Below are 27216 nucleotides of genomic sequence, written 5' to 3' on the forward strand. Positions count from 1 at the left end.
ATCTATACCGAGCATTCTTCTCTTCTTCACCGACTCGTGTCAGCATCCTCCAGTCTTCCTCTTCCTTCCATCTTTCTCCCTTTCTTCCCTCTTGTTTCTGCTTTTTTCCGTTTCTTCTTTCGTCACGATGAAACGACGTTCAATGCTGTCCCTTTCTGTTTTTCTCTCCTTGCCTTGCCGAACTTACCGATCCGAACTCTGTTCTTCATTTTCGAAGTGTATATTTATTTATATAAAAGGGTGCAAGATTCGAAGGTGGTTAGCCACAGGGTGCCGATGCTCGTCCACAAATCTTTTTCCCTTGATCGAACAATATAAAGAAAGGATTATGCGAATATTCGGCTACGATATCTATCATCGTGAATAATCACGCCGTACGTTAGGACATTCGCGGAGACTTATTATCTGACGTGATTTAGGGGGTAAAAAGTTTCTTAGCCGCGTCCCGAAGAATACGCGTCCTCCGCATATATTTGCGGTATTATACGTTGTGCCGCGAGAGTATCAATTAAATGATAATGTGGTGATTAATAGCAATGATTCGGTCTGCCGATCGTACCGCAAAAACCGCGTCGTACCCTCGAAAATAACGTCGCGAGATAGGAGATACCCCCGAAAGATAGGTTGAAGAAAAAATTGGATGGTAATCTTGTTACTCGGATGGATCGAACGTCAGTTTTTATTATAAATCATAGAAATTTGATGAAGTGCTTTTCGAATCGATAGGATATTCTAATTGCTGTTTCTTTTTTTCTGTGTACCATGGGTTTGTTCGCTGAAAATGAAGTTAAATCCCGTTTTAACGAGCGGATACGGTAGTCAGTGCTTTAAGAAGATGGTCGACAGTAGTTTGGGGCGCGAATCAATGAGCAACGGGAAGAGGTGGAAAGAGAAGGTGGCAAAGTCGGCTTTTAAGCAGTCGAACGACGTCTGGCAAATTATAAGAACGTGCGTCCGGCGAATGCACGTGGCGCAGCCGAATTTCTGCACGTGGGACGAGCGGAATTCCTAATAAGTCAGCGACTAGACAGAAGTCTCGCGCTGCTATCGGCTCGCTCACGAGGCAGAGATAGAGTGACGTCACGGATACGTGGGATTCCTCTCGAGCAGCTGGATCACGTGCTGCGGCCGAACGTGAGGCTAACTTAAATGCGGATCAGGGAGAAACCGTTCCAAAACCGATCCCAAATGAATGCGCCTCGCCTCGCCTCGCCTCGCGCCGCCGAGCGCCAAGCTGGCTGCCCGCGATTCAAATTGTTTTCACGTTCTTCCATCGCGGTATCGACCGGCTCCTTCAATGAAACCAACCTTCTTTCGAGGTCAATAGTTCTGGAATACGACATAGAGACGCATTTCATCCCCTGCACCCATTGTGATCAAAATTTTTCTTCTGAGCTAGACCGCATCCCCTATCGAGATTATTATTTAAATTTTCTAATCATTTTCACCTAGACTTAGACCTAGTCTTTAAATGTATCGATAAACGATTTCCATCAGGGGAAAGGAAATTCTCGAAGGTTTTTTTCTGGAAATTGTTCGTGCTATTCCGACAACGAAAGAAGAACCGCGTTTCCCGCTGGGAACGTCGACTGTCCCGACAATCGCAGTCAATTGCCATTACGGGAAATTAAATCAGTCGAGCCTCTATTTACGCGGACCCTAATGCCGTGTAAATTGACCGAGCATCGAGATAACGCTCGCCTTTGGATGGCGAATCTTTTCACGGAAAAAAAAGGAACTTTAAAAGCCAGTAAGCTTTCTTTCGGAAAAATTTGAATACATAGTCTGTTGTTAAGAGAATTAGAGATTTTTTTCGAGGAATCGGTGTAGATCGAGTTAATTGGACCACGTTGGTGGTAGATTCGAACCACGTAACGAGGAGATAGACGAAGCATGTATGTACATCGTGCAAGGAGGGATGAAACGAGCGGAAAGAAACGCAGTAATTGCGTGTTCAGCCTAATACGTCCGGCAGTGAAATGCCACACGAGATCGGGATGCTGGGGCCGAAAATTTCTCCGTGCAAAACCAACGGGTTAACAATGGGTATTTTCATTAGTCGAGTGGCCCGGCCGAACAGTAGATATTTGATTCGGTTTTTATCCGTTCGACCGACATTCCGGCTGGCAGGACCGCTCCGCTCGATGGCTTCGGAAAAACGGCCGCAAAGCTGACTTCTCGATCGCGATATCAGAAGAAGTTCCATTTAGGAGAAAAATAGCATTGTAAATGCACCGTGTCACAGGGCTTGTTTGTCGCGAACTTGAATTTCGTCCGGCAAAAAGCGACACGCTCGCTTTGGGGGCCACGAATGCTGGATTTCGTTCGAATTTCTCGAATTTGTCGATTGATTGAATGCAGAAAAGTTCAACTATTTTCGTTTCGGAGTGAAGATTTTTAGGGGGAATTTTGAATTTCAATTGAAGCCGCATCATTTTAAGCAACAAATTATAAAATTACGTCGAATAAAAAATGCATATAATGCAGGGGCTGAATATTTCCGCTGGGACAAACGTTCGGAGGGGGCTTGGACCCTGCAAACTAAACGGGCCGGTCTTATCTAATCTCAATATAATTACGAGTGCAGGTCATAAAATTGCTTATTATACTATGGAAAAGTTGATTCGGGTACCATAATACTGGGGTTTGGAAATTAACCTTACCCGTCTGCCTACCTACGCTGGTGATGATTATGTCTACTTATAGGTATAACTACTTATGTGCACCAAACTACCCGTCTACCGGCTCAAATAATCTTCACGGTTCTCTCTTTCTCTCCCATTTTCTCTCTCCAACTGAATCTTCATCCAGGCTGCTCTTCACTTTCTGTCCTCTTTCAGGGCTCGTTCATTCCTTCTTCTTCTGTCTCGTTGCTCGTCTCTATTCTCCTTTCTCTGGCTCTCTGAAAAGGCTTATAAACTAGTTTATAAAACGACTCGGGTACAGTGTCGAGCACCGTGAACTTCCTCGAGGAAGGAGATAATGTAGAGGAAGAAGACCTCCACCAGTCGTGTATAAAGGTTTATTAGGAAAAATTTTTAAATGTCTCCTATGAGATAAATCTGGTGGGGGGGCTTTTTTCTCCAAAAAAGATTTGCCATTTTCCCTAGGCAACCATGCTCGATACTGTACGTACTGGGTTTCTTTCCGCGCAATGTCCAGCACAAATGCTATTTAGTTGACGATGCTTGTTTCTGTGTTACAGATATGACGAGGAACACTACACTTTCGAGAGGTATGCTCTATTTTAGTCGAAATGCATGCAATTTCTTAATATCCTGCTCGAGCTTCGTTCCATTTCCAGCCTCATTGTTCTGTTCTTTTTCTTTCCTGTGCTATCGAAATGGTATTTCTTTATTCTTTCTGTTGGGAACAGGGTGTGTAGGAGAGTATAATTTAGAAAGAGTGTTTTATTTGATTAGGACCTGCGAAAGGGTTGAGGATGTTAAAACATTTTGTTTTTATTTCTGCGAGATAATTTGCATTCGAAAAGAACATTCTCTGTGTCGTGTGAAAAGCGTTCCGAGTTGCATTACGTTTGACGCGATCGAATGACCCGTTAAAATTGAAGGGTGCACCCGACGCGGTTTAATAGCTTCGACGAAACTGGAAGCGTAAGAAGAATGAACTGGAATCGCTTGAAAATGAGGAGTAAATGGTGTTGGGAGGTTTCGAGGTGTCGTGGATTTTTTTTTGTCCGCATGTAAATTGACCGGCAAGCGAGCTTGTATCACGAAATGACGAATTTAATGGCAGTTTACCTTTTTCCCGGCGATGATCCGTGAAACGATCGACGGGAGAGATGAAATTTCGAGGATGTAACCCAGACGCGCGTAATCTAAATTATTAATCGAAAGACAGTGTCTCGAATTTTTCGTATGGAAATTAATTTTTATTTGGAAATCGAAGTTTCCATTGCGGGCTAAACAGAGGAGCGACGAGACCGCCGAGAGGAGATCGAAAGTAATTATTTCGCTACTCGACGATTAACTCTTTCTTTTTTTTTAATGCAAACCTTCGCTGCTCTATGATTTCGTTCGCTGTGCATCGTCCAGGGGATAATAACGTTCGAATATTCCGTTGGAAGAGATCGGTGGCGCGTTAACCGATCCTTCGAAGGAGGGCCGAAAGTTGTTGCATTTTTTCCTTCAGCTTCGACCGGCTCCAATTAGCCGGATAAATCGCCACGATAACCTAATAATGATTCTATTAACAATGTAAATGGGAGTAAACGGCAAGTCTCGGATGTGCTCGGAGAACCGTAATCGGGACCCGTCCCGCGAATAATAATGCCCATTACCGAAACTTTCCGAGCCGCTACGCATTTTCTACGTACGTACACCCGAACGCGATCGGTGCAACACGTAATTCCGTTCTGCATACGCATAATATAACGCACGATACTTCCTATGAATCTCCATAATGGCCGGTTCAAAGACGTCTCGCGAACCGGCGATCCTTTACGTGGGCTTACGCAACAACCCGTTGTTTTATCACCAACCACCATTTATCTCTCCTCGAAATAAGCCTTTCCTATAGGAAATTAAATGTTAAAATTTATCCGACATTCGGTTCGTTCGAAGAAACATGTGACAAAAAGATAATCGACGCTTTGAATTCAGAAATTTCCATAATGCTCGTGCATTATCCTGCACGCGTTTCGACGTCTGTTTACCACACGAGGGATGCAATTATCTCGTATAAACGTTATCCATCCTCGAAACGCGATTATGTAAAAATTCGTATCGCCGAACGGAATTGCAAAGCAGACGTCGACTGCGATTTTAAATTGTGGGATATGTTTCGTCGTCGTTGTATTATAATGCGGCCAAACGAGCGCTTTTGTTTCCCGAAGGACCGCTTGGACCCCCTCGTTCGTCTTCCCTGGCTCGTGCGACGCTTCATTTTTCCCCCCTTTAAACTCTCCGCCCTCCTTTTGCAATTGGAATTGTCATTTTTATGCTCCGGGAAATTAAGCAGAGATTGACAGTGTCTTCGAGGAACCTTTGAAAATTTCATTTGGAAAAAAGAAATTTTTCTAAAACACTTTTCAACTAGCCTTCGGTTTTCAATCGATTCGATCAGACATCGTAAATGAAATATTGCTCGTTTGACTCCGTAGTAATCGAGCACGGTTCGTTGCATAAGTATAGATCGCGAGGAGACGTGGACTTTCTTATTAAGGTAGAAAGTAGGAATGCAACTTAGAGAGCATCAGAGGGTATAGAGTTGAACGTTCGATTGAGCCCGGTACAATTCCAGGGATCCCTAGCTGCCGTCTTAAAAGGCATTTTAAATCGGCGTGTCGTGAAAGAATCTCATAGAGATGCGGCGTATAAAGGCATTCCATCAAACCCTCCACCTTCGCATCCTCTATTCTCTCTCGCGTTTTCCTCGCTCCTCGTTCATCCTTTCGGTCTATCATCATCGAGAGCTTCCTGTTAATTCGTTCTTCCTCTTATCACAATCGTGTTCGTTACTTATCGCAAAAGACAAAGTTTAAAATGATTTATTTCAATGTGTATATTGTATGGTAAGAAATAGTGCTCCTCAAGATGCTAGGGGTATTGGTAAATGATACTTGGACGGAAGGCTAGGATAATGGAACGAAGGTTGAAGGTTGACAGAGGGGTGAAAATGGCTACAGGCTATGAACACTCTCCGCCACCGCAAAGCCGAGATTCGATAAGCCGACTATGCTCTTTTATTAGGATCTACTCAACGCTGCCGGCGTAAACTCCGCACCCTGGTTCGAGCACTCTTTTTTCGCGCGAGATCAACTATATTTTCCATGCTTCGGATTGTAGAACACCGTTGAAAAAACGAAAATCCGGATCGATATTTTCAGATCGAGCAAAGAAAATTTCTACACTCTTTTCTGCATACATATTTATCCGTTGCGTTAATAATAGAAGCATGAACGTATTCGGCTCGGTTTGCACGCTGCTCATTTATTCCATAAATCTGACAATAAATAACGGACATATTGGGGTGTTCGTGCGGTCTCCGGTATCCAGGCTGCTTATCGTATCCCACAAATGCGCCGGAACGCATTTAAAATGTATTGAACTGTCACGGGGCAGTGGTTTCCCGGATTTTTACATTTTTCATCGCCTCCCCGAACGCGCGACGGGTCCGCGCGGATTACTGACTTATTGTTGTTCTAAGTGTGCCGGTCAAGGGGGATCCGAACCCCTCCGTTGTTTCCACGATGCCCTAATCCGACTCGTAACCCACCCCCACCGTGCCAGAAGTGCAGTCGTTCGTGACACTCGTTCCAGGGTGAATAGCTGGGCTGTTATAGGAATTTTGCCTGCATTCTTGCAAATTTTAATCTCAATTCGATAACTTTTCTCGGATCTTGAAGCTATCGGGACGATCAAAGAGATGGGAAGAGTGATAAGGATCGCGATATCAGAGGGTGGAAGACTATTCGATTGGAAATGGTTATACGTTGCAGTGAACGCGACAGATATGGAGCTTTGAATTTCTTCCTCATTTTCATACATACACATTCTCATGGCGTTTATAGGCGGAATACCTGTTACGCTTTACCTTCACCTTAGTCTGAACGATTCCCTGTAACGAGCTCCTCGAAAATATACCATTTTCAAAGTCGTTCGACAGTTTAATTTTTATCCTTAAGGGAAATATATGAAATTCGAAATTATAATTCATCGTCGAAGAAATTCAAAGAAATAGCACGAATGAAACTGACGATGTTAATTCCGTCAGGACAATTAATCGCGATGCGGTAGGGAAGGGCGAAGAAGCCACTTGTACACGGATAAAGGATAGATGGTCTATCCTAATCTGCATCAGCAGATTGCTCTGAGAATTGACACGGAGGATTTTGCTCTCGCCCTTCGAAGTAGCTACACTTGACGTCTCATCTTAAATCAAACCGTCTCGGCCAGCTCCTTAGAATCCCTATCGCGGCTTTCGCTACAGGACACTGAAACTCGATGCATATATTACCTGGCTTTAATTGAGAAGAGTTCCCAGGACGATCCCGCGCTAGAGTTTCTAATAACCGACCATGCGGAATCTTTTCTCGATCGAGGGTGACGCCGTCTGAACTTCCGCAATCTCGCGATCAAACTTGAACGGTATTCCCTCCTTTGCATACACCGTGATCGAATCTATTAAAAATTCAAGCCCGCGTTTCTTTTTCTGTAAAAATACCCTGTGTTTTGTTTGTACCGTATTGGAAAATTTCACTCTCCCTTCTTTCTTTCTACGCTTCGCGAAGAAATTGATGGCAAACCTATGTACCGTGAATTTGACGGACGATTAAACATCGAAGACCTGTAGTTCGCGATATTACCTTCTACTTGAGGATGGCCGGAATTGAACGTTTCGTTGCTCCATGGAATCGCGTTTCCTTTCTTCGTTTTTATTTAGTTTCCTTTTTCTTTCCACGGCTAGTTTGCATGACAATACGCGGCGACCGAACCGCTCGAAGCAAATCGTTGATGTATAGTTTCGGTGAGGAAAGGTCTGCTACTTTGTTCGGACGATTGGAATGGAAATGGATATTTCCGAGAAAATATACTCAAAAATTTGATGAAAATTTCATCGTTTTAAGAAGATTTTGCGCGGAGAAAAAAAATTGCGGTTTGCATTTTTCAATGATAATGAATTGCGGTATTGGAACCGATAGCCACTAATAAGCCTCCCCGTTCTTATTACAACGAGGTCGTCATAAAGAAATGCATAATAGAATTGTAAATGTATGGAAATGCTTTCCCGAGCTTTTGAGCGACCCGACCAGAGGAGGAGATGCATTTTTCTTCAATTGCATACTTACCTTCTGAATAGGTCGCGCGAGTCTGGTCTACATGCACAACCGTATCTTATGCGAGCCTCCATTGTATGTGTATTAACACAATGCAGAATAAACTGAGCGACTGAAACGGATTACACTCTTCCTCCTTGGTCTGCTTTCAAAAGAATATGCAAACGACGCGAGCGTTAACGCGCTTCCCTTCGCCGAGAATCCGCGTTGCCTGTCTAGATAAAAATGAAAAAAAGAAGAAGAAAAAAGAAACGGTGACAGTAACTTTCGACGCTTATTTTTAATAAATTTCATAGCTCGTCGAGGTAATTTAAATCGACGAATGAAACGATCGTATTGGAAGAAATAAAATAGGGTTGTATCAAAGTGTAAGAAGGGTCGATGTAACGCGAGCGATTCGGCATTTGAAACGTTCCGTTTAATTAGCGCCTTGTGTTTTCTCGCAGCTCGTAAAAGGAGAAAACGGGCTGCGGCAGCTAAGCTGGAGGGGAAAAAAAATTTCCACCCATTTCACAGTAATTAAAAATGTTGTAATAAAGAGAGTAGGGAGGTTCCTTTAATTCGTAACGGCTTATATTTATAGCGTCTCGCGACTAATAATACGCCCTCCCTCTACGTGGCACAACAGGTTACCCCGGAATGCCGAGGCTGCCGCCACGCCTTGAGATTCTATAGTTACGCGCTTAATTACCCATCCTGATATACGACGTCGATCGAGAACGTTTATTAATTGCACACGGACTTCTTTCCGTTCCGATATCACCGGCCCTCTAATGAAATCTCACCGCGGCCAGAATGCCTCGTTGCCGATTTATTTTCTAACTTTGTACATTGTTTATTTCTTCGACACTCTCGGTATCGTTATATTGAAATTTCACTTATCCTAATTAGAAATATTTTAATTACTTTAACACTTTGAAAAACCTTGCAAAATTTAGGAACTTTGTATATTGTTTATTTGTACGACACTCTCGGTATTGTTCCATTTTAATTTCACCCTAATTACTCTAATTAGGAGTATTCTAATTACTTTAACACTTTAAGAAAACTTGCAAAATTTAGAAATTTCACATCTCTATTAATAATTATTAAGGATTGTAGAAGGTTGAATAGACCGAGTAGAAGTCTTTTAATATTCTCAGCAATCTTCATCTCTGCCTCGTTCCGAGGATGAATACGAACAGTAGAAAGCACGTTGGCGGAAAAAGAGGAACTACCGCGATATAAATTCCACTTTGGGTCCGAGATACGTATGCGTTTCGGATAGAAGCAGTTATTCATAAGCAATGGAGCATAAATAATACAGCAGACCAGTGTGTGCTACTGAAACATTGAGGATTCTGTAAATATTGTATCAATTCCGGGGTGAATCTGCATACTTCTTATCGTTCACCCGCAAAATTTCTAGCGTTACTTTTTTTCAATTCAACATTCAACAATCTAACTCGATCCAATTTAATTCTTCTTTTTATTACACGATACAGAGATGCACGATATTATAGTAGAAGCATAAATGTGGGTTATGGAAGAATAACGAAAGATATTTAGCACATAATGTTAGGAGAACTCATGAATTACAAGTGCCGCGTATTCGTTATAGATATATCCCGAGAAACATTGGTCTCGCGGTTCACAAAGAGAACGCATATGGCTGGTACTCGGTTATAAATTTCGCGTCTTAAGCCGAGGTATCATTTTTAAAATAGAGGCAACCTCGTAAATAATGACACGTGCCTTCGAAACGAGTCGTCCCGTGTCCATAAAGAGGACGATAAAAACTGTCGAGTCGGTCTGCCGAATATCAGACCAGGACGTATTTTCAAGACGTATTGGTCAACGAATTATTTAATTTTATTCTCTTTTTTACTTTGCAAATATTTTACAAAAAATTGGTAAAATTTTTCAACTCGAAATACGTCTTATAAACGATCACGTTTGGACGATTATGTTTTTGGAAGGCAAACCCTGGAAGATAGAATTCGTCATTGGAAATTCGACTACTCGGAAGGGGTGACGAGATCCACCCTTTCGACCGCTTCCACTGCTATTTCTCTCACTCGAGAGCACTCGGCGCAATCTGCCACCCGGCATTTGCATACATAACCTATTAACCAGCTCTTTTCATTTCCTCCCGTTTATGACAGTTTAGTTAGAATAATGTTTTACAAGATTGCCGCGCTAACACCGCTCCGTCTAACGACGTTTCTCCATCTGATTAATACACCCTTCGTATCTAATCGTCTACCCTGTTGCGACTCGCAGATCGTTCGAGTCCAATTGAAATTTTCCATTAGAAATCAATTAATCAATATTTATACCATCGTTGACGATATTTGTTACCGAAAGACACGTGTAAATTTGATTCATTAAAGAAACTGAATGAGAGTAATGAATGTAACAGGAAGCTCTTAACGTATTTGTATTATTAAGATTACCAGTGACGTTGAATAATGATCCATGAAAGATATGGAAATTTCGTACACGTCTCTAAGATATTCATACCGTGCTTCTCTTTTAATGAACGAGGTTCGAGTCTTATTAGTAATGCGAAGTTTACATTTGTCTGGTTACTATTCATTGACTCGAACCTGTACCTCGGTGTAGATTGGTATAAAAGTTAATAAATCAACCGACGCTACTATCAAATTTGATAGCCCAGCAAATTTAAGGAAAATTTTAAGGGAACTTTTTAATCGAAGATTAAACGAAGAGGCGTCGTATGATGGATACTTTGTCACCGTTAATCGATGATAATTACAGGGAGATATTAATATCAGATCGTGAGAGTGATTAGAACGAAGCGGTATCAAACGCGGTCTCGACGGTTCTCGTACGTTTTTTTCTTCTTTCCCGTCGCTTTCGATTACTAATTACAAGGGAGGAGAGAGGAACGAGCAGCTCGCTATCCTTGAGATGAATATTCATCGGACGATCGTGGCCTCCTAAAATTGTCGTTGCCGAGTTTACGCGCGATCTTTATCCGTAAAGTTCATTATAATACTCGTCCGCGCGAGCTACAATTTTTCTCGGTGTTCTTCTTTCGAATAAAAAATTGCACGACTATCTTAGACCGCTTTGAATAATTATGCAAATTAGGAAGCAATGTAACAACGTTAGGAATGTCGTAAATGAAAAATTATTTCACGTTTTTCGACGGTGTTAATCATCGAATTCGTGTTACACGAAATCCGCGTATCCGGAAAGCTGATGGATAATAATTGGAAGCCATCCCGCGGATTGTATCGCTATTATTGCGACATGCTCGAAACTCGAGAAGCGTAATTAAACTAGGGTTGAGTTCGCCGGGAACGAAGGAGGATCGCTCCTCAATCCGGCTCCTTGATCCAATTAACGTTGCGGAATTATCCCTTGGTTCGTTGCCGGTGGACCAGGTACCGTCTCGCCAACGGCATCGACTCCGCTCTAGTCTTAAACAATTTCATTTGCATGGCAAATAATCAAACAATTCCCTTTGACATTTAAATTAGCGAAAGAAAAGAGGCGCGGAAAACGTCTCTCTCTAATTTTCCCGACACGCAACGTCAACCAACCAAACGTAATTTCTCATTAAGTATTCGTCGAAATTCTGGTCGATTTAAAAATCGAATTAAAGAAAGAATATTTAAAAAAATTCATAAATGTACTGGAGTATAATTTACCGTACTCCCCCAACGATTTAACAAAATTTCGAAAGAAAATGAACTTTCATCATCCCCTCGAGTAACCGAGGAAAAAGTGGTCAGCTGTTCTTGAAGCGATCCGCATGAATTTGTGGCCAGGCTGGCGAAGAAATTTCGATACAATTGAATGGTGATCCTACGGTAGGCCGTAGCGTCCCATTCTTATGTATGAAATCCACGTGCAGCCTGGACGAAGCGAGTTTGAGGATCGGCGTCGCGACGGTGGCCGGCCATCATATATAGATATTATTGTTATTGCAGCGTGTAAGCATGGAGCGCGTTGTAGGGTGGTTCTCCTCCACTTTCGAAGGGATGCGTGGCTCGAACGTGACGGTGACTTAGCCGAGAGGGTGAAACGTAGTGTCATTATGCAAAGGAGATGGTCAGTTCGGTAATCCTGGGTTCCAGGCTGGCCAGAGGTGGTCGCATTCCAGACATCTTGCGGAATTGTTTCTGCAAGATTGTCTGCGAGTCTCTGCTAACCGTCGGCTCAAAGTCTGACGAATGTTCGGTTATATTGAAAGAAATATCTCACGTGAACTCTACGATGGTTGTAATAGAAGCTCCTCTTCTTCATCTCTGCGTCTCTTCAGGGTGAAACTTTGAGGGTGGATTGATGAAATTGCAAAGTTTTAGAGTTGTTCTAAAGAGGATGGGATTTTGAAGAGATATTTTATTATTGGATATGATTCGTTTAACTTTTCTATCAAAATTATTATTCGAACGAAATGGAACCACTTTCGAAACGCGCTCGATTTTCCATGAACGGCTATTCGAGCTTCCATGGAACGGATTTAGAGGCTTAGCAGAAGTGTCCAGGAAGAGAACGCGTCGGTGGACTTAACGCGATCGTAAAAGATCTCTGACAATGATCAAGCTGGTACTATCACCCACACATCGGGATCCGTACACGGAGCCAGCGTGCTTTGGGTGCGCAAATGCGATCGGAGGGCACTCCGAGAACATCAGCGACCGGTATCAGCGTCGTATCTAACGTATGGATGAATCATTTATCGGCTCCATAACCTGGGACGGCCGAGCAACCGGTCAGTTTTATGCCGGCGCAGTAGAATTTGATCAAACTTCGTTTTGCGGCCACTCGGGGAGCAATAAGAGTCCGACTCGCCCCTAAAACTCTGGCCCCGAAGGTCTCGTACCTTCACTGACGAATCGACCCCTCCGCCCACCTTCGAATCCCATTTCGGCCGCGAAATGACACCCCCAGTCGACCACAATCGTATCATAATTACTCAAACACGGGAATACCCTCTAGGTTCATTTCTAACAGCCATTTCGCCGAGTCTCCTCTCTAAGAGTTTCAGATCTTCCGAGAGGGAAACTTTTTGAAAATCCCTCGATTAATTTTGAGTTAATATTTTAAAGTTCCAGCGAAAGAAACGACCTTCGAAAGTGTTACATTCGAGGTAGAAATTTTCTTATACGGCTAAAGTGTATCCGCTTCCTTGTTTCTGGCTAAGTTATAAAAGATTCACTGCGTGTATTGTACCCGAAGGTAGTCGTAAACCGGGACGATTCCTTAATTTGTTTACACTGCAAGTAAGTCGTACGGCGGGGGATGATCTCCATCCCTAAGGAGCATCGTTTGGCGCCCTGGGGCTACGTACACGCGACGTAAAAACGCGATAAAAAACTTTCTTGCTCGTAACTCCGACTCATATTCGTTCTTCTTGGTTCCGTTGCTCGGAACCTCGTACGTGAACAAAGGTTGCGCGCAAGTTTTCTTCTTTCAGCAACGCAGGTTGCTATAAATTTCATACGTTCTTTTTTTTTTTTTTTAAATAAAGATCCTCTGGAATCAGAGCAGCAAAGTATTCATCAAACTATCGCGTTTCACGGAAACGCGTTCAAAAATGATGGCGGGCTGCAATTTAACCAGCGACGATATCTCGCGTACGGTTCCGCAGAGAGGGTTCTATTGGGGGGGAAAAAAAATTTATGCACATTGCAATCATCCGCGCGATTGAATTATTGAGAGATTGCGCTCGGCCACGTGTAATTACCGATGCGAAAAGTGATTCCGGGCCGGAGTGAACAAGTGCGGCCGAGATAAATGAAGTCAAAGAGCGCGCGGGAAAAAGATAGGCGTGCGAGCGTTCGAACGTACGAAGAAGCCGATCCTGTCCGGTCCGTACAAACTCATAAATCTTGGCGCAAATAATTGCTTGGCTTCGCAACCAGAGAGTCAGATCGCTGGTGTTGATTTAGCGGTGTTCAGAGGTCATGCTTTCTCGCTAAGCTACGCCAATGTGTTTACCCGGATAGGGAAATCGAAGCTATTACCACATGCGAATTATTTCATATCCAATTGGCCTCGTGACCTTATTTTTAATCTACTCAGGTTACATGTGCCTAAAAAATGAAAAAAAAAAATAAATAAAGAAAATCCACGCGACAAAGGATGACTTGAAAAATTAACATGGTTCAGTCCGAAACCATGCATCCTCTATGAAATACGATTTCTGAATTTTGCCCGATGGTTTCCGAGAAGCGGTAGCCACAAAGACAACGGCACACCACTTTCTTTCCTCGAGCTAAGTTTCCGAGCCACTGATGGACACTTCTGTCGCGTTCTAAGAAACGCTGTCGGCCTGGTAAGCGCACTGTCCTCGACCAGGGACAAAAAGGAACGCGAGCCTGCCCGTGAAAGTAGAGATGGGATCGAACCGGTCATTCGCGAAATTTTCCTTCATTTCTAAAAGTGAATCATCAATTTACAAGTGGAAAATTTTTCGTACTAAATGATTCAATGTTTAACTTATCAAATTTCATTCATTTTCTTAATTATATTTGAGAAGAAATGAAATTCGTGAATTCTTCGTTTCTCAGCCAGGAGTCGTTCGTCGAACGCCACGACGACAGGTTCAATATTTGTAATGCTTCGCACACATGTCGCGTAAATAGGTGAGGGTATTACCTGTACCTCACCTGGCGTTAGAGTACCTGAGATTCTCCTGTACTCTGGTAATCGCCGCTGGAAAACGAATCCTTGCTTGGTGTCGATGAAAAATGACAATTTTAGATAACGCGTTAGATTGTCATTAGAGTAACGTGTTGAATCGTACGATTTTTGAAATTGAAGCTAGATTTTTATTAGAGTAAAAGAGTCACAGAGATGTAGTGGCAACAATGACAATAAGAAGTTCCTTTCTATTTTCTTTCGTTCGTTCCTTTGTCACGAACATATTTTGCCCACTTCATTTGTCCCTGAGGGAGCATTTCAACCTATGTTTACCTTCAGGCGACATTGCTGCCTTGAGACTCGGCGTAAAGTGAAATGCAGCCTCCTGTCGGTGAAGTGCAATGGAAAATTTACCAAACCTTGATGGTTCATTAACTGATAATGCAGGAAAGGGGTGAAGAATAATAGACAGGAAAATTTACTTTATTTTCTTTATTGAGAAAAATAAAATAATTTCATATGTTTAGAAAATTTTATTATTATTATAAAAATCGTGATGTAGAATGTTCTTCTGTCTAAGAGGTTAGATGAAAAAAGGCGGAAGAATGGATCGAAAGTATAACGCGTTATTGCATATTCAACGCTTTCACCCCCGTGTCGCGTTACACCGTGCAACCCCATGCGTGTAAACCGCTCCCAACTTTACGATCCCATATACCAACGAGTTTATTCTTTTATTACGAACATCGCGTTTCCGTGATGCCTGGTGGCAATGCATCACGCATTATATCGCGTACGCCCATCTTCTGATTTACCTGCCACTCGGAAATTCTCAATATGTCCTGGGGATGATCCTCCTTTTCCCTTCCAACCCCGCCGGTTTTTATAGATTCTCACCTAAAGCATGTTTAAATATCGAAATTTATTTTCAAATCGAAGAAATAAATTTTTAGATTCTTCAATTGAAAAGCCAAGATATAACAATATAGTTCAAAAAGTGGATTTGTCGGATTGAAAAAAGAAGAAAAGGAAAGGCGAGTGTCGGCCGTTTGCACCGGCATGCAGGGAGGAAAGTAAAAGTACAGGGGCCCGGTTTGTGATGAAACACGGCCCCAATGACCCGGCAACATGCGGCGCAGAGGTAACCCGAGACTTTAACGCACGGCAGATGATATCGTCGCTGACATCTACGTTAGCACGCTGAAGAAATACCGGTTCGTCTCTGGGCTTAGTTTGTACCGTCTGTTATCATATGCTAACGTTGGTCCACGTATACTTTCAGTAACTATCGAGTCATTTTCCTTATTTCATAATTCAATCACTATTTTAAATGGTAGCGTTAAAAATGATCAATGGACAAGGCTGGTGTACTAATTTTGATCGATCCCGAAGGTGTTAACGATATTATCATTAAGCTAATTAACAACGGTCTGAGGTATCAGTGACGTCATCGGGAGCAGAGAATCGTTGCGGAAGTCGTATCACGTTCCAGCCAGTTCATTCTTCACTCGTAGGCAGACTGGTCGATGCTGTGACGCCCCTTTTACAAAGCTTGTCCTACTGCTCGCGTGTACCTGTGGCTGGACAAGAAGAAGAGCCACTGCCATAACAGGGTCTCCTGCTGTCTGAACCGCAGCTACGATTCCGATGATCATTCACCAATCTCGTCACTCATCTTCATCTTTTTCTATCATCTCCGCGTTCGCTCGTTCGATGCGTTTGTTTCGGCATCCGATCGATTATTCTTCTATTTTTCTCTCTGTGATGTTCGACACGAGCTCTGCTAAGTCGTGTTCAGATCATTTTGCTTCTAGTTTTTGCATTCGATGGATAGAATACCATAGGAGCCATTTATCACCCATACATACTACAAATTTAACTTACAGACAATGGTTCAATAATTGAAAGTTTAGTATAGTAAATAATAGCTTTAGAAAATTCTGAATTTATTTTCCAAAATGCTAAGTGGAAAATTTAATTTGGAAAATAAGTTTGCCTGCTTCGTTTGGCAAACGAGAAAATATACGCTCTTCGAAGGCGTATATATACATATATACGTTGATCGTAACGAAAGGGTTAAAAGCGTCGGAGTGCACGTGTACACGAGGGATCGTTGCATGTTATTATCAGGCCTATCAAGGTAATGATCAGCCGATCGTCTCACTTGTTTATGAGCGTGGTTTGCTCGCAATCTTGCCTCTGTAATTAATTTAACCAGCGCATTTCTGTCTATTTCTCTTCAACGGTCGAAACGAGCTGAGCCGGCGCGAGAGATGCAAACCGTTGATCAACTCTCCCGCTTGACTTACGATGATGCACTGCCTCTTACGCGAATTTATCTGCCCTTTCGCTCCTTACCAAGAAAGAAACTATTAACGGCCACTATCAGCGTCCGACAGGTGAAGTATGCGCCTGGTGGGGCTTTCGCGAAAAATCAGAAAGCCAATTAGCGGGGAACACGACCACCACCGTGGTATAGTTTGCGCCGAAAATAGATGTTCCTTTTGAGAGGCGGATGTAAATCAGCTGCAATTAAATTCTTAATCAAGAGCGCCCACTGTGCCGCGCTGATGAAGTTCGCAATTAGGCGAGAACATTCTTTCCTCTTTGTTTTTCCTCTTCTTTTTTCTTTTTTCTTTTACTTGGTTTAATGAGTTAATGAGTTAATGAGGCAAAAGAAATTAAAGGGATATCTTTGGAAAAGTATAATTTCAAAAGTATATCGATAATAAAATAATTTCCTGTAGCTGTTTGAATACAGAGTTGAAAGGAATACGACATAGTGGCCAAGAAACACGAAACTGTGCACGAGGGAGTGCGCTCCGTTAAATGCCAAGTTTTCACTAATGTTTCTTGTTCCGGGAACTTTAATATGCTTGTTTAAGCCAGCCCCGGGACTTTAATGCTTAGCGGTTGGATTTAGGTAACGAGCGCTTACAACTTCGTAATATAAGAATAGCTTGTAATGCGGTAATTTAGTTTACAAGCCGGATACTTCGTTAATAGCTCGTGACTAATCGTTGCTTGCCTTTCTTTCGCGTTACGCGCGCCATTGTAAGTTTCAAGTCTCGACTCCCGGTAGGAAATAAGCATAAAGAAACAGAAGGGTTAAAGCTGAAAAACTTGAATTTTTATTTTTTAATTTATTTTGCTTGCGTACATTTTCGTTTATGATAGATCCATAGGCGAATCTCACGGAGAAGGCAATTTTAGCGGAAAACCGGGAGGATATGACGCGTAATTTCGAAGGTATCATTGGGATCAAGGGACCGGTGCACTTTCTAAGGGTAGCTTCTCCATCTAATCTAGTAATGCGACACGCCTAGGGAGAGGAAAGCATGTCCAGGCATGCCGGAAAACGGGGGCTTCATCATGGAATCACTCCAATGGGAATCATCGTGTCGCATCTTTCTACCTTCTTGCTTAGTCATACTTATAACTTTCTTGTCTTATTGTTCCGCACCTTCGTCCCAGAGGAACCAGTCTCGCACATACGCACCGTTCAGTTTCACTTAGGCACCGTTCCATTTACGTTCCTGTAACTTTGCCCACCGCGGTACGCGTCTGGGCGGAAATTGCTTCCGGGAGAATATTATTTTTTAAAGATCAAAATTTTTGACAAATTTCAGGAGATTTATTTGGTGAAACATTTCAACGCTAAAGTGTACTAATTCTTCTTATACTAACGTAAACTTTTTCTTTTTCAGGTGAGTACCTTCCGTTTGGATGATACACGTCCATTTGCCTGCTTGGTAAGTGATATCTCAATTACCTTTCTCAAATGACCAAGGAAACTACGGTCGCGAACGTTTTTCCGAAGGAAAAACTTTCTGATGGTTGCGTTGCACGCAACTGGTGGCGAGTCGTGAGGATCGAAAGAAGGGTGGGGAAAAAAGTCGCATTAGGGAGACGATATCAGTGACAAGATGTATCCCGGTATTACTTAAATCGCGATGATCTTGGCACACACGCGGCCGACGCGGCGTGGCGGTCGGCAAAGAAACGAATGGACACAGGAATGGACGAACGTAGCAAGTAGACAGATTCAGTGAGCGAGCGATGGCCATGCCGAGGCTTCGCTTCGAGCCGCCCCTGTAATCACAATTGAAGGCTATTTTCTCACCGGTCTGATGATGCACTCTGATGATGCCTGCCTCCTCGCGTATAACCTCATAGGATCATCTCCATGGCGGGCATAGAGAGAGGAGGCGAGTTTAGTGTTTGCCACGGCGCCTGTGTGGTGGTTGTGCGAGCAGAAAATAAGTATAGAAGATGATGGACGCTCTCCGAGAGTAATTCCCTCTAATAATTGAAATGTGCCCGCCAGACCGCTTGGACCGTTCGGCCAGTTTTGCGGTGCATGCGTATGGGTTGATACATAATTGCACGCGAGCACTATCAACTCGAAAACCAATTTCGATTTCGTCCACCGGGCAAGAAAGATGAGAACTCGTTTTCTCCTCCACCCTCGCCCCTTTGTCTCTTTGCCGAACAACGATCCCAGGACTTCAAAATAGTCCTTATGATGTTTTTTCGAGTTTAAGCTTTTAAGAAAATTCTAGGACCATCAGAATTATTCGTCAGTCCGTTCAACCCTTGCCTTCCAAAGCCACCCCTCGCGAATCAATCAGCGGGTAGTCAATAACCTGCAGCCAGCCTGTCTTCCAGTCAATAAACGACGCGTACGTAATAAGGAGAACGAGGTTCTGATGATCGAAGGACGTAGGTATATATCGGCGGGAGGATAGAACACGGGTTGGACAACGATGATAGGAAATACGATAGCAGAAGAGTCCGAGCCGATAGGGGTGATGTAGTAGGTGGGTGGGCCCGCCAATATGCCGTCGTCCATACATCAACCGAGGGCGACCCGACAAACTGGGGAAACCTGACCAGAAATATGATGTCATTTATATGGTAATACATCGGAATCCCGTCATTTAGATACTTCGATGATTAATGCCTCCGACAAGACAGCGCCAGCTGCTTCCTAGCCCCGTTTCGGACTTGCCCTCTTCTTTCCTCCGTTCTTCTTCTGTTTTCCCTGAAATCTCGACGTTTCAGGATGAAACTTCTGATAGTTGTTCGTATACGTTAGAGAAACACTCGTCGAATTGGAGTTGTCAGGGAAAAAGGAAAGGAAAGTTGAAACTTGGAAGAAAATTGCTAACTCGAGATTTTAGATAGTTGGAAATAATTCGAATGGCAAACTTGTCTCCTTCAACTTGTCGTTTTGACGTCACGCGACGAACGATTCCGGAATCGGAAGGCAAGGATGAATTAGATTTCGTGTTGTCCCACGGTGTACAGGACAGCCGAGACACCAGTGAAAGCTTAATTGACAGGAATGACGGAGGCTGGCTGATCGATCACCGTGGAAGAGGACGGTTTGTCGCTGCCCTCCCCGTCATCTCGTTCTTTCCCGCCCTCGGGCGAGAGACACTAGCCTCTTAACCGTCTCTAACACCCTCCCTACGTTTGGTCACCCCCTGAGTTACTCGATTCCTACCTTTCTCGTTTACCGTGTCGGACCGGAGCATTATGGCCACCGTTTCGAACTCATTGGTATTCCTCGCGGATCCCGTTCTCGCGCACTTTGCGAAAAAATTTGAAGTTAATAAGAAAAGCCGTCCAAAGCCAGATGGCTTTTACTCTCCACCGACTTGGTTCGCCCTCGGAGCTTCTTCTCTTCCACTCGGATTTTTTCTTCACTTTTTCCTTTTCTCGGGGTTGTTCGATGAGTTCCAGGGATTTGTTACCGTTTTTGGGGGTTCATAGCAATGTTTGAGGTATCCATGTTTATTTAATGATAGCGATTTGTGTTAATTATTTACATATGGTTTAATTTCTTTCACTGTGGTAAGTGACGCACGGGGTTGATATTAGTATACGATCATAATATTGTCGATAGAGGGAGGAAGTATACTATGAAACGATTTAAGGACATTTTAATGTTATCGTAGTCATCGAAAGGCTCGGAACGATGAGAAACGAGAGTGGCGAAGTTAGCGGGTAATTGTGCGGTTAGGAACCCTCTTGCGGCGTAATGAAGGAGCCGTCAACGAGGCCTATCTGCACTCAATTAGTGTGATTACATGTTCCCTCCTTTCATCGTCCGGAAATATCCCGTCGCGACATCAGCTGCCTCTTGCTCCTCACGGAGGGGTGTAATTGCGCGACACTTCCGAGATTGAGCTTTAGAAAAGTTCCGGATGCGCCGAAACTGGCTGGCTCGTTTCTCTCGTGGAGTCCCGGTGAAACGGATGGAAACGGCACCTTAAACGGGGATACGCGTTAAATCCCGCTGCGAGAAAGGGCGAACGCGATTAACGTGCCGTTTCCACGCCACGTGGATCCGGGGATGATGCTCGAGGGGGTGCAAAGTCTTCTTTGGGTGGGTCAATGGGTTTCTGGATGATTTGAATTAAAATGCAATTAATAAGATACAATGGATCTTGTTTTTACAAAAAAAAAGATTTTTTTATTTTCAAAATGTTAGTGCAGGAATTCTGCTGCAGTTATTAATTTAATTGCTGCAGTTTAAAATTTAAGTTTATTCTAAATTGTATATGTTCTTTTATATAGTTTTTCATCATTGTGATGAATACGAGTTTTAATGGCTATTTAAAAAAATGGTAAGCTAATTAAAAAAAGAGGTAAATTTCTAAAGTGCATTCAGAAACAGGAGGATGCAACTGCAATGTAGAACCGTCTGCCATCAAACGGAGGAGAACGGTACTTGTGAAATCCATTGGGTTCTGTACTGTCGGTATTACAGGTCCCTTCAGGACCACAATTTAAGGAAATTCTCTTAGAATCATTTATCAATTAATTAAACAGAATTTTATATACTACGCGTTTTTAAATAAAATAAATTTCGACAAAATTAATTAAAATTTTATACTTCAAAGAATTGAATTTTTTTAGATATTTTTTAATTGAAACTTTGCAATAGCTATTATAATATTGCATTAATAATGTTTAAAATTTGAACAAGAAAAAGGAATCAAAACTTAACGATAAATATTATCAATGTACAGTAAAGTGTTGGAAGATTTTACAGGCTGTGTTAAAAGGATAACGTAGAACAGAAGTCACGTTCACCGTTGTTCTGGACACTTAATTTTCTTAAAAAGCGAGAAAAAATGGAACCGATTCGAAAACCATAAACGGTGCGTGCGAAGCCCAGCAACCGAAGCGATAAATCGATGATTCGATGTTCAAGATGTCGAGTGACGAAGTTACCAAGGGAATTCTCAAGAAAAAAGTAGCAAACCGTGATGAATCGCTATCAAAGTGTCACGCTACCTGGGCACGATGCTGTTTCATCGTCTTGTCCCTTTTGTAACTCGTCGACGTGCTACGTTTACAACCGAGTTAACCGAATTGATGTTTCAAACGCGGTGATTTCATCTCAACACCGTGAAAATTCATTCTCACAATTAATTTTTTCCAAGGAGAAAAAAGAAAATCGATTGTGCAAATATATATTTTTATACGAATTTGTACGTGGATGCAGCATTCTACGCTGCATTAATCCTTCGACACACGTTCCTGGTATTAATGCCTCGTATGATATAGGGGTGGCGATGTATTTATTAGTATTTCTTACCTTGCACCCCAACCTTCATTAAGATCTTCGTAAATCCTGTTAGGAGATGACAGACGCGTAATATCAGCTATATTTGCTCGGCAAGGTCCAGCATATGATTCCGGAATTAACGGAACAATGAGATAAATGATTGTGGATGAATAACAGTAGATCTCTATTAGGTCACTTTTATTCGCTCCGTGTAATTTTATGAAATCACGTTAAAAATGTTTTACTTCAATTTTACTTGATCCTTCGTGTAATATTATCTTGAATAGATTTTTTAATTTACTGCAAAAGAAAATTGTAGGTTTTAGAAAAATTTTTAAATAGCAAATCTCTATCGTGTTTTTCCATAATACCATCCCTATCGTTCACTGGGAAATATAAGTAAGCATGATTCATAAATATCCGGCAATTCGAAGGAAGAAAGAACGATGTTCCCCGCGAGAAGATATCGGGTTGGAAAATATGAAACGACCGTTTAAGACTGTTACTGGCAGGATCAGGATCAGGCGGGGGTGGTTTCCCCTGACGCGTTACATTGGTCGAGCAGTTTAAAAAGCCATTTCACGGCAACGTCGGGGGTGCATCTGTTTTGAAAATCTCACGATTTTAAAGGAGACACAGGGACAAGCCTCGGGGGAAGACTTGTCAGTCGTTTAAGGGCTCGCGCGACCCCGAACTTCGCCCCGGAAATCATTGGTCCCCCATGATCGTGTGGGTGCGCGAACGTGTACGCGTCGAGCGATCACATCGACGCGAGAGCTGCCAGAAACAAGCTCGGATGGGAATCGTCTCGAGAATCCGAGGGTAATTGAGGCAGAAGTCAAAGTTCGTGGGATTTCAAGGGGTGGGAAAGATAGTGACGAAAATTTTTAGAACTTCAATCTTAAGATCACCCGAAATTTATCGTGATTAAAGATTTAATTTATTAGGCTCTTTGAAAATTACAAAGAAATCAAATTGATCTTTAAAATTGATTAGATCGTTCAATTTTCTGTTCTTCGAAACTTCCTATCCCGCTTCATCCGTTGTCTACCATAAATCCACTTTCGATTATGTTATCTAATGGGAGTATTATGCACCGTGATTGCTGGCTTTAAAGCGTCGCTAGGGTAGACTGTGCGTCTTGTAGGAATCATGTATCCATTATGGGGTAATTAGGTGATCAGAAGGGAGAAAAGAAGGAACCTTGGAAAATTCCAAAAATTGTTGTAATAAAAATTAATAGATCGTTGAAAAATTCAACTCGTTCTCTTTCGATTTCGAAAGCTCGGTGATACTAAAATGGTCGCATTCCTCGAGATCTACGACAGCACTCCAAATAAACCAGCTCGTTCACCATGATAGTCGGTATCGAGCAACGAATCCGGTCAACCTGTTCGTTCCTTTGTTGCCAAATAAAGGGGTAATGGTATACTAAATAATGCACACGTACGCCCTCCCCCCACCCCCGTCATTAATAACCAAGACAAATCGCAGACTGCGTAACACGTTGCACAATCCAGGTATGCATTCTCCTCGTTACGCCTTCGAACACTATGCACACTTTATTGGGCAAGTCTCATTCACCGATTCCACACGTAGGTCCGCGTATGGGTGCGATCGTTACGATCGATTCGTTGTCTTCCTTCGTTTCTCCTTTCCTCTCTTCTTCTTCATTTTGCTTCTTCTTTTGCGCGTTTGTCTGCTATCGGTCCCCCTTTCCGGTCAATCGATGTCGATGTACGTGTCGTACACTTAAGTACTGCTAATTTTCAGTTATTTATACCTAAACCAAGCTGGAACACCAGTGCTGCTGTTGAACTTGGACTTAAATTTAAATTTGCAATTTAACTTGTCGTGAAATTATCGAAATTACTTTTTTGCCATGGCAGAGGTTTTTCAGAATATCGTTGCACTTGATAAAATTGATTTAATTATTTTAAAAATTAAAAGAAAAGAAAGGGGAATTGAAAATTAGCTTCAAACACTGGTCGAGGAAATTTATTTATTCAAGAGGCCAATTTGCTAAAAGGTAATTGAAAAACCAACGAGATTTCCCTGGTACACTTAATTAAATCCGTATGTAGATGTTCGTTGGAGCATATAAGGGAGAAGTAATGCTTATACGTGGATTGAGATTAGCTTGAAGAATTATGAAGCGAGTTAAATCAAGTGTGAGATTAGATCGGTAGGTACTGTTATCTACCTCGCTCTCCGTCGGTCCCTCCAGTTATTTGCTACATTAAGATAAGAATTCTCTGGCTAACATCGAATTTGCAACTGACTTATAAGTGCAGCAACAAGACACTGGTAAAGGAAAGCAGGAGAACGAGTCAATTTCCATAGGTTTGTTATCGTTTTCCGATAAACTTCGTTCTTTCGCTTCTTCATACTATCCTAGCTACATTTTTTGAATACTCTGATGCTTGAGTGTTTTAAATGAAAATAAAAAAAGGAACGATGAAAATTAGGGTGTACAAATTTGAGAGTAGGGGTGAATATTATCATCTACCCCTAGTATTTTATCTGTTTTATCGCGATTGTCCCTGATTCGTGGCGGCCACTTCGACCAATTCAACCCTTCCTTTAATAAATTTCCTAAGTTCAAGATGGAAAGTTAAACGACGATAAACGTAAGATTTTTCGTTTAAATATTTTGAAAATTCCAATCGCTTTTGAAATCGAACGATCGATCGAGCAGAATCACGATTGGACGGACGGTTGCCCTTTAGTTATTCGAGAAAAAAAAAAAAAGGGAAGAAGTTGGGGTGCGTTCGGGTTTGAGAAAGGGCTGGCCAGCTAAGGCGTCCGAGCGTAAAGGTATTCGAAATGCAAGCGGAACGCTCGAACTGAAAACGGCACGGCGAAAAATCCCCCAAGGGATCCTCCATTGGTACTCGGAAGGACCCTTCCGGCTTCTCGAAGATCGCTGCCTGCGACACCTCATTTCCTTATCTTTAACAGGCCGTTACGTTTCCTTGGCCCGTTGCTCGATGCTCTCTTTTTTATCTAGCTGCCGCGAGGGACGATTTCTTCCACGGTATCCTTTATCGTGCGTCTCAAGGAAAGGCTAATTGTGAGACACTCAATTTCAATTCAAAGGTGATATCTGTTCTTTGCATTAAGAAATGTGGTATCAGGGTTAAATGGTACATTCGTGTTTCATTTCGTACAATTTTTATTATTCTCAATCTTACAAATTATTATTTAAATTATTCTTTTCACACGTGTTGATACAATTTGTACCACACGATTCGACGCACCGTTTAATCGCGTTTACCTAAGCGTATCGGGGGTGGAAAACGATCGTATCTAGACGGTTCATCAGCATATAGAGAGCGAGAAAGTGTAACGTGTCGCGGAAGAAGAGCAGAAAGCAAAAACCATCAGTCAGGTCGAAGGTCTTCGGGAGGGTGATGTCCGTTTGGTCTTCAGCCGCCGGCCAATAACACCACCACCACCACCACCACCACCGTCACCTCCGCTAGCCCCTCTTCGCTAGCCAGAACCCCCGGGATCCAAAGTCGACGCACCCCGTGAAAAATGATCGCCCCTAAATTGCTTGCTTACATGATAAATATACTGTTCCTTCGCTTACATATTGCCCGCGCGAGATACCTATGTCGCGTGTCTATAGCTTCTTTGGAAATTTAAATGCTTCCTCGAGTCTTCGGGTCGAAGGAAACGAGGGTGAAGAATTAGTTTAAAAGTAAGCTTCTGATTATCGAAATAAATCTTCTAAAAAAGAACTATGCCAACGTAAGGGGTTAACTACCCTTTGAATAAGTTCAGTAGATTTACGTCCGAGAAGATGTAACGAACGGTCCAGTTTTCGAAAAGTTGCCGGGGTAACAGGTTGAAGTGGCAACCGGTACCGTTACGCTTAACCGTGACGGTGTTACCCCACGAAGGGTGGAAGGGCGAATCTCCGTTCCAATCTTCGAGTCGTTGCCTAACAGAGACGTTAGAAAAGTCAGCGGGTATAATATATCGCCGGACACAGGTTACCGTTACCCTGTTGCCCTGCACCGGCTGGCTGCGAGCGGGGAAAAAAATCAAGATGAAGCCATAGATCTCGAAGATACTCCCGTTCACAATGGCCAGACGAGAAAATATACCAGTGTCTCGTGTCACCGTTGTCCTCGTAGCTGTCCTTGCCCGATCGAAGATAAACCGAGAGCGACGGTGAATCGCTTATCAAAAAACTTCGCAAGGTGCAACGAAAAATGATCGACGGTCGCCTTTTTAACGGTACTCTTTTGTTTCAGGGTGTTAGCGTCGCGATGGATACGGTAAATGGGGTCCCAATGTTTCGTTTTTCTTTCCGAATTCATATCTTCGCTCTACCGTTGAAAGTAAAAAAAAGCAAAATACGATTGATACTTGGAAAATCATTAGCGAAACCGCTGCCATGATTATGCGTCATTTGCGATAATGCCAAGATCCACCCACAAGAAGCAAAGTCCGTGACATTTTTCGACGAGTCTGGATTCGATTTGCATACCGGAAATCCGACCAGAAGAAACTCGTCTCACGGTGACAGAGTCCGAACGATACCGATTGAACACGCGTCGACGAGACTCTTATTCGATCGTTGTCGTGTTCTCGTTGGTCCCCCTCCCCCGATCGGCAAGCAACACCGTGGACAAAGAATGAATACGAGTGGTAAATAGAGGCGGTCGGCAATAATCTTAATATATAGATATGCGAGCCGTGGCTGAAAGCACCACTGTGCGGTTTGCGGCTGGACGGTCCGATGAGCGATGTAACGAGGGAGCGGTGCAATTTGAAGCCACATACCAACGAGAATAACGCGTTGAAAACGACCGAACCGAGATCGACCGAACGCGAGACCCATGTATATTCTAGTGTGCTTTGTAATTCGCGATTTCCTGCCGGTCATCCAACGAACGGCTCTCCATTATCACCGGCTCCCGATGCGGTCGCCCTGTCACCTTTTTCCCATACTTTTTCCGATTCGCACGCATACCGGCTCCGCTCGTTACACCGTCTCACGAGGAAACTCCTTCGTAATCACTTCGATTCGTGCTCCGTTCTAAGGGCGTTTTCATCGATCGATCGTCCTCTTTCGGTCAGTTGGACTTTGCGCAAAAACGAATGGAAAAGTTTGCAAAAACTTCGACAAGGTTTTCCCTACCGTCCCTGAATGCGATACAAGAGAAAATAAAGAAACTCTTAAATTCTCGATATCTTCGCCTACGCTTTGCCAAGGACCTTC

General features: G+C 42.8%; 1 protein-coding gene across 6 annotated transcripts in view; it reads left to right on the forward strand.

Moving 5' to 3' along the window:
- The window catches only part of LOC117607156 (protein trachealess), an 85284-nt gene that overhangs the window by 28946 nt on the left and 29122 nt on the right, over positions 1-27216 (forward strand). For 3 of the 6 annotated variants that reach the window (XM_076691955.1, XM_076691957.1, XM_076691963.1), the window contains one exon: positions 3206-3235. The exons of 2 other annotated variants lie outside the window; for them this stretch is intronic. In XM_076691955.1, the coding sequence (XP_076548070.1) occupies positions 3206-3235 (30 nt within the window). Of the gene's footprint in view, positions 1-3205; positions 3236-18105; positions 18151-27216 lie in introns of those variants that run through there. One more of the 6 variants, XM_076691962.1, reaches the window with a different exon arrangement.

Source organism: Osmia lignaria, chromosome 14, assembly GCF_051020975.1.
Source record: "Osmia lignaria lignaria isolate PbOS001 chromosome 14, iyOsmLign1, whole genome shotgun sequence".
Classification (NCBI taxonomy): domain Eukaryota; kingdom Metazoa; phylum Arthropoda; class Insecta; order Hymenoptera; family Megachilidae; genus Osmia; species Osmia lignaria.